This window comes from Notamacropus eugenii, chromosome 6 (assembly GCF_028372415.1).
Source record: "Notamacropus eugenii isolate mMacEug1 chromosome 6, mMacEug1.pri_v2, whole genome shotgun sequence".
Taxonomy (NCBI): Eukaryota; Metazoa; Chordata; class Mammalia; order Diprotodontia; family Macropodidae; genus Notamacropus; species Notamacropus eugenii.
The window spans coordinates 214199994-214212617 of record NC_092877.1 but is presented as its reverse complement, the minus strand read 5'-3'; the positions used below and the strand labels follow the sequence as shown (position 1 = coordinate 214212617).

At 32.7% G+C, this 12624-nt stretch overlaps 1 protein-coding gene across 1 annotated transcript in view; it reads left to right on the top strand.

The window, feature by feature from the left end:
- The window catches only part of MYO16 (myosin XVI), an 884880-nt gene that overhangs the window by 512403 nt on the left and 359853 nt on the right, over positions 1-12624 (top strand). Inside the window, exon 17 of the mRNA XM_072621988.1 lies at positions 5619-5736. Within this exon, the coding sequence (XP_072478089.1) occupies positions 5619-5736 (118 nt within the window). The remainder of the gene's footprint in view (positions 1-5618; positions 5737-12624) is intronic.

Here is a 12624-nt window from a genome sequence, read left to right as displayed (position 1 = left end):
AAGGCCCTTGATTACATATTTCTGCCCATAGTGCATTTAATGTTTCAGCCAATCTGACCTAGTTGATGTTCACTGTGCAATATAACATTCCATCTGCTACCCCATGCCTTCCCATAGGCTATCCTCCGTGCTTGGGATGCTCATCTTTCTCACCTCTGCTTTTTGAGCCCCTAACAACCTTCAAGTATCAGTTCAAGTGCAGCTAATTTCCTCCAAGAGTTCTTTTTTTAATATTCTTTGTTGTTAATCCTGCATCCCTCAATAAACCATATATTTATTTTGTATTTATGTTTCATTGACTTTTCTGTATTCTTCATTTCCCCCCAATAGAATGCAAACTTCTTCAAGGCTGGTTTCATTTTTATCTTTGCAATCTTAGCACCTACCATAAAATACGGCCTTAATAGATGACTGTTTTATGAGACTAATTATAAAAGTCCAGACAGAAGGCAATGAGATGTTGTATGGGAACTAGTGGAGTGAATGATATTTCTAAGGAAGAGTGGATAGACGGAAAAGAGAACAGAGCTGAAGGCAACAAAAGAAAACATTTTGATTACTCAGGAAGAGAAAAAGCCAACAAAAGAGAAATGTGAAATTATAATTCTTTGAACCTAAGGGAAAAATTTTGTACCTAGTAGGAAGGAATAGTCTTAAATGATGAAGATAGATCAAGGACAATGAATATTGGAAAAAGTCATTAGATCTTCTAATTAGGAGGGTATTGTTTTTGGAAGGCATGCTCAGTAGTGTAGTGGCTATGAAACACATGGTAAATAATTCAGGAAAGAGTAGGTAATGAGAAAGTGGAGTCATCCGTATTGGACATCCTCTCCACAAGGAACTGGATAAAAAAGAAAAGTCAAGGGAAGACTTTTATCTGGTCTCCTGACATTTATTATTTATTTATTTATTTGCATTTTTATTTCATTTTTAATGAAAAAAATCTATTTTTCTCCTCCCCTGTCCATTGGGGTTGGGGGAGGGAAGGGAGAATTGGCAAAAGAAAAGAAAAACAAAAGATACATAGCCAAGAAAACAGATTCCTGCCTTGACCATGTCCAAAATATGAATTATTCTCTACTGAGTCCACTACCTTTCTGGCAAAAGACGAATAGCATGTGTCATCATTTGTCCTTTAGAATCATATTGATCAAAATTCTTAAGTCTTTCACCTTTACAATGCTGTTTTTGTACAACTGCACAATTTTTTTTTGTGGTTCTACTCACTTTACTGAATAAATCTTCACATATTCTCCAAAAAGTCTCTTCTGTCATCTTTTACTGTACAGTAAAACATTATTAAATTCATATTGCTGTATAGTAAAAACACTATTACATTCATATATAATATAGTTAATTAATTAGTGAAATTACCAACTATACCTTAGTAATATTCCTCTTTCCCTAAACTTTGCCAAACTAATTTTCGTGAAATAAAATTTCAGAGTTGTTTTAATATGAAATTTTACTTTTAGGGTTTTTTTTTATACATTTTGACCATTTACAGGTTACTCTCACTTCACAAGATATCTTTTATTACAAAATAGAACAGTTAAGTAAAGCTCAGTAGAGACCTCATCTGAAAGTCCATGTGATATTCCATATATGTAGCATTTTTCCATCTATTTTTTTCAATAAGGCAACATCAAAGACAGAATTAATTTAAAAAGCTAAAAAGGAAAATAAATTTTGCTGAAATGTAATATAGACAATGAATTGATTTCAATACTCCATACACACACACGCACGCACGCACGCATGCACACTCAATGAAATAGCTACTTAGTATTTAAAGTGAAATAAAAATACAAAGAGAAATAGACAAGAACATCATAATGGTGGTGGACTTCAATTTATCTATCAGTCCTAGATCAATGTAAAAAAAAATCACAACTAGGAGGGGGACCTGAATAGACTTTTAGAAAAATTAGATAACATAGACTTTTGACAATCACTGAATGAATAGAGAAAGGACTATATATATTTCAGTGGTACATAATCATTTCTTATGACATAAAATCCTCACAGCTATACATAAAAGCTGAAATAATATATCCATCCTTTACTGATCATAATGTAATAAATACAATATAAAATAAATGATTTATATTAAATTAATTGAAAAGATATTAAAAATAAACTGAAGACTAGATAGCTTAATTCTAAGGAATTGTTGCATCAACAAACACATCATAGAAAAACAAATAATTCCCTTGAAGATAATGCAATCAATGAGAAAATATTCCAAACACATAATTTAATATAGCCAAAGCAATTTTTAGGGGGGAAATTTATATCTTTTAACTATTTTATTAACAAAAAAAAATCAGAGCAATGAGTTGGGAATGCAAATAAAATGATAGAAAAACTATAAAATTAAAAAAATTAAAATGAAAATAGGAATTCTGAAAATCAAAAAAGATAGTACAAAAATAAAAAACAAAATAGGAAATAAAATTGATAAAATAGACTTTTCTATTAGCACTTTGGAACATTTTTTAACATATTGCTCTTTATAATTTGAATTTCTTTCCTGGAAAATTGCTTGTTCATATCCTTTGAAAATATATCATTGGGAGAATGGCTCTTATGCTTTTACATTTTAATGTATTCCTTACATATCATGGAAATAACTTATTTATTTGAGAGTCTTGCTACAGAGATTCCCCTGCTACCTATAGGGAAGACTTTCTAATTTGGTTCAAGGAATCCTAAGACTCCTGTTGATACATGGGAATGAACCAGTACAGAGAAAGTAATTAAAAATGAATTGGCAGAGAGAAGGAGTACTAGAGCAAAATTCTGAAGTATCTGGGAGCAAATTGGAGGGTCTAGGGAAAGTGATTACTCTTAGTGAAAAGCTGGTTCTTTCTGGCAACTAGAAGAAAAAGCAGAGAATTTTTAAGAAATGTAGGAGAGAAGTTGGGGATGGGAGAGTGTGATCGATTGCTGGTTGATCTCATGATAGGATATTATATACTGATTTGGGACATACGGGAAGAGAAAAAATAGCACAGCTACTATGAAGAATGATATAAGTAATCTATTTTTTAAAAAAAATTCAGAGCAGATTATTAAGCAGAAACCATGGCTCAGATGAGGTTATTCACTACAATCTTGAAGTGAGTAAAATCAGTTAAATTTCTCCAGTGGCAAAAGAATAGGAAAGGATAAAATGAATGATGATGATTACCTTAAGATAATGAATATAACATAACAGAATCAGAGAGCCAAGGGCTTCTAACACAGTCATTAGTAAACCTATAAAACTTATGCTTATTGGGTCAAGACTCAAGATTGGGTTAAGAAAGTGAATAATTTGACCAACATGGCACAACAAAGAATGATATAGCATGGAATCGAGCCCAGGTCTTCTGATTATACTTCTATCAATCAGTCAATCAACAATAACAACAAACATTATTAAAAGTGCCCACTATGTGCTATCAGGCACTGAATATATAAAGGCAAAAATGAAATTGGCCCCATGCTCAAGAAAATTACATTATTATGTACATATGTACGCATTTAATACAACATATAAAAATAAATGCAACTTTCTTTTCTACTTCCTAATGTTTTATAGTTCAATGTAACCTTTATACCTTGCATATTTATTTGACTATAAATTAGTATAATATGACACCTTGAGAGTCATAAGTAATAAAAGAAAAATAAAAGATTAATAAGTAAAAAGAATTTGAGTTTATTAAAAGAAAAAAGAATTTATTAAATATTTATCTTTTAATTATTTTTGCTAAATAACTACTATGAAATATTGAAAATGACACACAGCCAAAGGACTACCTTCTGTTTTCTTTATTAGCTAAAAATGTTAATATCTTTAAAATATTAAACAGTACATGACTGGATAAGAAGTCAAAAATAGATTACATTTGAAGAGTAGTATTATGAAATCTATTACAAATTATATTAGTAGTATTTCTGCCACTAAAACTTTCTAATGTTTGCCTCTTAAGAGTTTTGCTTTCTTTAGGAATAAAATTTGCAATAAATTTCTATTAGAGTCAACTTTTTTTCTTCTTTTATTTATTTGGTGAGGCAACTGAGGTTAAGTGACTTGCCCAGGGTCACACAGAGAGGAAGTGTCAAGTGTCTGACACTGGATTTGAACTCAGGTCTATCCTGATTCTAGGACCAGTGCTCTATCCATTGTGCCACCAAACCTAGAGTCAAGGTTTTACTAGGAAGCTGACTATATGTTTTAGAGGTTTAAAAATTAGGCAAATTTCTAAATGTCTTTGAAATCACTGCAATTCAAGTCATTGCCAGTCACTAACAAGTATTTATTAAGCACTTAACCCTGTACCAAGCACTGTGCCAAGTGTTATAGATAAAAAAGAATCAAAAAACATTTTCTGATCTCTAGGAACTTACAAGTCTACATGACAAATACCACAAGTAACGCCAAATAACACCAAGACATCCAGTGAAAAGACATTAATACATTCTATTTACAAGCCCCAATTCATATCTCATATCACTTGCCATTTGTTAGGTAGTAAGCAAAATATTTTTGTAATCTTTCATAACTGTAAACAAGCAGGGGAGAAAGAGGTATTTTTATAGAGAAAACACAGGAAAAATTGTTTTCTAAATCCAGAAAATACAAATAAAGTCATTTAAATAAGAATAATTCAGTTCTAGGAAAGCTAAACAATATGCAAATTAATTCATTCAGGAAAACTCAGTTTGTCTAAGTGACATTTGAGTGTGATATTTTCCTCAAATAAAACAATCCTTTCTGAAATATGGAGAGGAGAAAAGCCTCACCACCCTCCCCAGTTCAGTCATTCTTTGGAGAATTGTTTGATCACGTTCAGATCACTGAACGTTTGATCACTGAAAGAAACAGAAGAAGCTATTTTGAAAAACAATGTTATATAGTTCACCTGGAGAGCCATCAATAAATGTGAAGACTTTTAATAATAGAATTTCTATAATTATAAATTTCCTCAATTTATGGAATTTCCCCAAGCAGGTTGCATGAAGTAATATATGAGAAAACAACCACATGATGACAGCAGTAGCAGCAGTTTGCATTTGCATAGTATTTTAAAATTTATCAAATGTTTTACTATCCCAGTTTTAAAGATGAGGAAACTAAGCCACATAGAGATTGAATGACTTACCTAGAGTGATGAAGCTAGGGCAGAATTTGAAACCAAGTCTTCCTAACTCAAAGTCCAACACACTGTCCACTACTTCATTTAACTTCTGTTAACTCAAATTCACTACTTGAAAGAAAGGATCAGGTCATTATTTATAGCTAAAATTTAACAGATTTTTTGACACCCTTATAAAGAATGATTTAGTTTGTTTTACTGTCTGTTATAAAGTGATGAAAGAAGCAATTACTTTGCAGTTCCTTGGTATAAACATGCTTCAAAGTTAAGTGACTGTTTCAAGCTAGGTCACCTAGTGAACAAAAGATTTTCAAAGCTCAACAGATCCCTATCATTCAGATGACTCGGTTCATCTGAATCTTTGTCTTGCAAACAGAAGCACATTAGAAAATCGGAAAATTCCCTACTTCTATCAAGTATATGCATTTTAAAAATCAAAGTCCATAACAAATTTTTGTTATATTTCAGGTCAACTGTGTTTTAGAAGCTTTTGGACATGCTAAGACAACACTTAATGACTTGTCCAGTTGTTTTATAAAATACTTTGAACTGCAGTTCTGTGAGAAGAAAAAATCTTTAACAGGAGGTAAGTACAAATTATGTTGGAATACAGATAGATCCCTTGTTGAACCACAAGATGGCAGAGATGCCCAAGGAAATGATTAGGACTTACAGTAAAACAGGTCCTCAACATTTCAGTTCTATTTCAATGGATTTATCATGGCTAAAGACCAAATTTGACAGCTACGGGGAAAACAGATTAGCAAATGACTTAATTAGGGCTTTGTTTATGCTTCTGCTGTCAATTCAAATACTGGCTTGCTTGAAATAAGCCTTTTTACCCTTTTCACATCTTGCCTTTTATAACAGGGACCAAGACTCAGAAAATATTTTCACTTACTGATACTAATAATTGAGACATAGAATTTTAAACACTGCTACAAGCTTGGATTACAATAACTGAAACCTATGAAAGAGCTTTTTCAAAATGCCTTAGCAGATCATTAAGTTTTATGATAATCTGGAATATGTACTAAAGCAAACTGGCAAACCCAAATTGAAAGAAACCACATTAATTTTCTAAAAACTGAACCTAAATGAACCCTTTCTCAAGAGCAATTTTGGTAAAATCAGCACATCAAGATATTCAGCAAAATGAAATTGAGTCGATCAATTTACAGCAGTTTTCTAATGAGAATACAATAAAATTCATTATTATTGTTATCTTTTCACATTTATATAATGAGCTAAGATTTACCAAATGCTTTCTTACTAGTAGCCTTATGAAGAGGCATTGCAAATCTCATTCTTTTCTTATAGACTAAGAAACTGAGATTCAGAGAGGCTAAGTAATTAACCAGCATTGTCATGTCTCTGGTTCCAGTTTTGTTCTCCCATCTCTACTGGTATTTTCCTATATAAAATACTGAAAAAATTCAGACTCATGATTGTCTTTGAAATTTGGTATACCCACAAGAATTTTTCTAAACAAATACGAAATAGTATAAATGTAATTTAAGAAAGAAATACATAACTTACTCTAGTAAATAAAGTAATTTAGAGAAACTTGGATCAGTTACTTGCATATAAACCATATCGTAATTAAAAAATGCTTATTATAGACATAAAAATGTAATCTTGGAAGGGGGACTACTAAAAAGTCTAATTACTGAGTCTTAGCCCTTCAATATGAAGAGGTCTTCTAATTTTATTGCTTTTCCCAATTGCAGTGGTGGCAGGAAGGAACTCTGCTAAATCAATGTATTTGTGTTCTGAATGTCATTGCATCTTAAAGAACAACCATTTGAGAAACTTATAAAAAAAAAAAATCTGAAAATTAGAGATCTCTTCAAATGGGTTCCAAAGGAAAATTCTGGGATCCTCTTCCATAAACATGGTATGGTAGGAATAAGACATGGGACATCCACTTTAAGAATGATTCTACTTCAAGAAGAATAGGTATATGAGCTGAGTTTCTTTCTAACTTTAGTTTACCGCCACTACCACCACCACCACCACCACCACCACCACCACCACCACCACCACCACCACCACCAGCACCACCCGCACCACCCATTCTGATTTTTTTCAATGACTGTTTGGTTTCTTTACGTTGTCCAGGAGTGTGTTGTATAATGCCCTAGGATTTCCTATAGAATTTGTTCCATCCTCCGTCAAGACATATCATTAAAAACTGAGAACATCTGGTCCCCATAATGTCCATTTTGCACTGATCGTTTCTACCTCTGACTACTTCTAGATGGAATTTTTAGGAAGTAGAAGTCTTTTCTAGACATCTCATCCTATTTTAATTTTCCTTAATAAACTGAAAGATAAGTGATTCCTTTTCCTCCAGAATAGCATTAATAATTTAGTTTTCTTTCCAAAATAAAATTTATCAGGAAAAGAACTGTATATCTATAAAAATGAATATACATATATACGTAGATATATGTTTAATAGAACTGATATATTTAACAATCCTCCAAAAGCATATTTTGAATATGGTTACTTGGCTATAGGTTTTTTTAACTCTATATTTTACAGGACAATTTTACATATACATTTATATAATTACCTTCAAAACAGATTTAATAGAGTTGCATTAAAAAGAAAAATGCAAAATAGAAATGGATTTTTATACATGGAGGATTTGAACTGATGTCATTTAGTTTTTCTGTTCAACAGAATTTCTCTCCTTACCTGAAAATATAGAATTTAAGAATCATTCCATAGATCCAGGAGCTGACAAAAAAAAATATTATTATAGCTATTAAATGTGTTTGTTGTTGGTCATAATTATACACACACATACATACAGAATATTTATATCAGTTTATATGTATATAATTCTATAAATATAAAATATAGATAGAAAATAATCCATAAAATCAATATCACAAGCATAATGTAGTAGAAATAGGTACCTTCCCTGCAATTTATAGTCCTGAAGTTGCCTGGGTCCTTTGGACAGTATGTATCAAAGAGGACTTGAATCAAACGTTCCTACAGTATACTGCTTCTCATGGGTATAAATAGAGATATAGACATAGTTATTAATGCAGGTGTGAATATATGTGGATATGTAGATAATATAGTATGGTCCCCATCACTAAAATTGTTCAAACAGATACATGGTGATCACTTTCCAGAGATGATGCAGAAAGGATTCAAGTTTGAGGGAGGATTTTGACTAGATGTTTTCCAAAGTCTCTTGCAACTCTAATATCCTATTACTCAATTTGATGATTCTAGCATGGTGTGCTTTAATGACTAGCAATAAATTGCTAAGTAATAGCATTTTTTTCCCCAAAAGCCATTGTGTGCTGTGACAATGAATAGATACAATCATAGCTCTGAACGATAGGAGATATGATATAAAAAAAAAACAATGAACTAGTCCTTTATCTAATTAAAACAAAACCCAGAAACATAATCATAATAGTCTTATGGTATTTTGTTATATAAATATGGTATGTGCCATATTCCCCTATACCCAAGTAGAATGCAACACAGTGCAAACACCATCACTGTGGGGACATTGTGATTTTTAAAATTTACACATAGAAGACACTTAATGCATCTTTGTAGAATTTTTACCCTATTACCAACGATAAACAAATTAAGCAACTATTATAATAACTTTGTCAGATCTAAGGAGTGATGCTTGAATTCTACTTCTTGAGGTAAGGAGGACACTCTGTTAAGCACATAATAAGTGACATAAGTTCAAACTCTCTGCCTATAAAATCAGTTTTTATTCTCCATATAATTATTGTAGCCATTTTGGAGTTCATGGTATAAATGTGTATGTAAAATTATCCTCCAAAACTTAGAGTTAGAAAAAACAACACAGTTAAATAGTCATATTCAAAATATGCTTTGTAGAGTTTGTGTGTGTGTGTGTGTGTGTGTGTGTGTGTGTTTCAGTTGTGTCCAACTTTTTTGTGACCCCCATTTGAGGTTTTCTTGGCAAAGTAATTGAAGTGGTTCTATATGTCAAATCTTTTATGATCAGTGCTTTCTCTTGTATATCATTTTCTTATTTCTTATTGTTCATATTCCTTTATCTTTAATGAATCTTTTCATTTCTCCTTTTCCTTTCTGTTTCCTAATTGACATAGTTAGATAGGCATGGACTTTGAACCAGTAAAACCTGGATTCAAGTTCCAATTCCAGTACATGTTGACTGTATGGCTATGGGCAATTTGCCTGAATTGTCAATGACAGAGCCACTTAATTGCAGAAAAGCCACATTGGTAGAAGAATTTTCTTCATCTGAGAGTCCTCAGTGTCAATGAAATCTCAGGTTCACTTGTTATCCCATTCTTTCATCAAGCTTAGTAAATGCCTCACTTTTCACCTTTACCTTTTATTAACATACTTAAAATAGTTTTTAAAATTTTTTTTAGCAAGGCATATTCACTTTGTCTCAGGTGTTTCTAACAGAAATTAAGGAAGTTTATGAAAATTAAGAAAAACACAATAGCTAGAAGAAATTTCTCCATATGTTTATCACCACTTTCCCTATGTAAAACACACCTTCAGTGTATCAATAACACTGAATATCATCAGGTCAAGATTCAAATTTAGAAGCTTTCTTTAGAATAATTTAAATAAAAAAAGAAAGTCTTTTGTTTAAGTTCAATTCCCTCTGAAGTTACAAACATGGGATTAATAGTCTACTTAGGCTTTGATTTATTGATGTTTAAGCCAATTTGCATATTTTGTGGGGTACAACTTATTTTAAACAGAACCAAAGCTATAATCAGCCATTTTGGCTCCCAGGGCAAGCAGCACAAAAGAAGCCTTCAGATAAACTTTGTAATTGCCATATTATCATAAACTTAGATTTGAAAGGCTATCAGAAGCTATGAAGGGGACTATCTCATTTTATTGATGAGGAACTAAAGTCCAAAGGTTTTAAAGGATTTGATGAAAGTGAAACAAGTTGCTGGTGTTAGAAACAGGATTTGGTCCAAGGCCATTTGGCTCAATATCTAGCATTCTTTCTATTATGTAGGAAAATAATACAAGAGGTAATTAGAAGCTAAGCATGATGGTTTGCCCCAGTAATCCAGGCTATCAAGGAGACCGCAGTTGACAGATCTCTTGAACTTTGGAGTTCTGAGCGTCAGTGGGATAAGTTAAATAGGTTTCCCTACCAAGTCTGCCATCAATATGGTGAGCCTCTAGCCATGGTGAGAGGAGACCAACAAGTAGCCTGAGGAGGAACAATTCAGCCCAGGTTGGAAAGGGAGTAGATCAGAATTATTCTGCCAATCAATGGTAGAATTAAATCTGTGAATAAACCCTGTACTTCCAGCCTAGATGAAATAGGAAGACCCAGTCATGAAAAAAAAGCATTTTAAAAAGTAATTAAAGCAAATTTAGATGGGCAAGAGGGAGAATTAATTACTATAGTGGCTCACAGGTGGGTGTTATTAAAATATTATTAAATGTTATTAAAGTAGCTTTCCACTTTAATTAAATATGCTTGCTAATCAGATATTGAACTAAGTTGTTTCTAGCCTACTGAAAGAAGGAATGTGATATCAACATGCATGCAAAAATTTACACGTTATAGTTTTTTAAATCATCATTTTACCTTTTTGCACCTTCCAAATTTCTCCATAGTCCCCTGGCCTTTCTAGTAGCTTCTAGTAGGAGGGCTTGGCTGTGGGCCCACCACCATGATCATCAGCCACAATAAAACTTTACCAAGAAATAAGTTATTATATGGATTTAAGATTATCTTTTTGAATACTGGAGAATGCCAGCAATTGTAGTGATTTTAGTTGTAATATAATTGATGCTTGGTTGCTTCTACTTACAATATCTAATTAATTGAGCCAACTGTTTTCTTGCTAAGGCTGTACTTAGTCCATGTAGTAAGATCATGTATTACCGTAGGAAACATTCTTGCTAAGGTAAGAGAGTTTTCATCCTGTTCACCTAGAAGCTCTACCAAATGGTATTGCTATTATAATGGTACCTTTGCCCATACTGCCTTGGGACATGCTCAGCAAGCATCACAAGACCACTTCAAGGTCTGATGCTCCTAAACAAGGATAATACCTGAGTACCTCCCAAGAAGGGGGTGGGGCAGCCATGGTGGTGCTACCCTTTTCTTTACAACAATCCTGGGATGAGGAGACACAAGAAGTTTCTAATTATCCACATTTTAATGATGAAAAAACTGAGTTTTAGGGAAATTATATGACTCGCAGAAAATGCTTAGGATCTCCAAGTGATAGAAGTAAGACTAGAATCAGAGAGTCATAGAATTTTACAATGGAAGAGACTTTAGTAATGATCTAGTCCATATGTTTCCAAAATGGGAGATATGGCCACTTGGGGGGACTGGAATGATGGGGAGGGGGAGGGCAGTAGTAGCCTATGGTGCAATTGAGGGGCATTGAATGAAAATAAGGGAGTGGTGGGAGCATAAGAAAAGAAGGAAATTTTGCAAAAGGGTTCTTACACGTTTCATTTGTTGTGTAACAAAGTGAAAGTTGTAATGTTTACATTGTTTTCTAAATAAACACACAAAATGCAAGTTATAGCCAACCAGTGGTCAAGTCTGCTGACAGGTCTTAAGAATCAGGCGAGCATGTCCCACATTGTCGGGAAGTCCAGCATACATGGCAGAAATATGTGCATGTAATGCCTTGTTTGCAATATGATGCTACACACCGTAAAGTATACAGTTACATGATGCAATATTGTGTCATCAAAATTTCAGTGCAGGAAAAATATCTGCAAATTTACAACAAATTATTAAATTTAAGATGCATCATTTTAAAAATATATATTTTATGTTTTTTGAAATAATACAAATTAAAAAAAATTAAAGGATTAAAGAAAGATTGCCAGGGAGCACTGAGTAATAGGGAGAGGTAGGTCAAATAAGGTTGGTAACTTCAGTCCAACTGTTTTAATTAGAGAACCAACTGACCCCAGACCCAATGCAGTTTCAACTATACCAAATTATTTCACTCATGAATGAGACAGAGGAATTAGAAAATACTGGAATGCAGCAGTAAGTGGGCCACTATTAATCAATTAACAATATTTTATTTAGTTTTTATTATATGGAGAGAGAAAATGTCCAAATTCCGTTTTTGCAGATGGTTGAAGTCATGGTAGCACAGTGGGTGTTGGGAGAAGGTAACCGGTAATGCTGGAGCTATTGAGAGCATTGAAACACATTGTAGGGAGAATGTGTATATATAGTATGTGTACATATGTGTGTAGACTTTCCCTTTTTTTTTTTAGTTTAAACTGATGAATGTCCACACATTCATATCACATATAATGTTTGATCATACCACAAAAAATGTAGTTTAGAAGAATTATGTTGAAAGCTTTATTTTTTTTTTAATTCAAAGTCTTTCAGGTCAAGTTATTAGTAAAAAGAAATGTTCATCCTTTCAATGCACATACATAGAATTGAAAAATCCCAGGTGCCTCT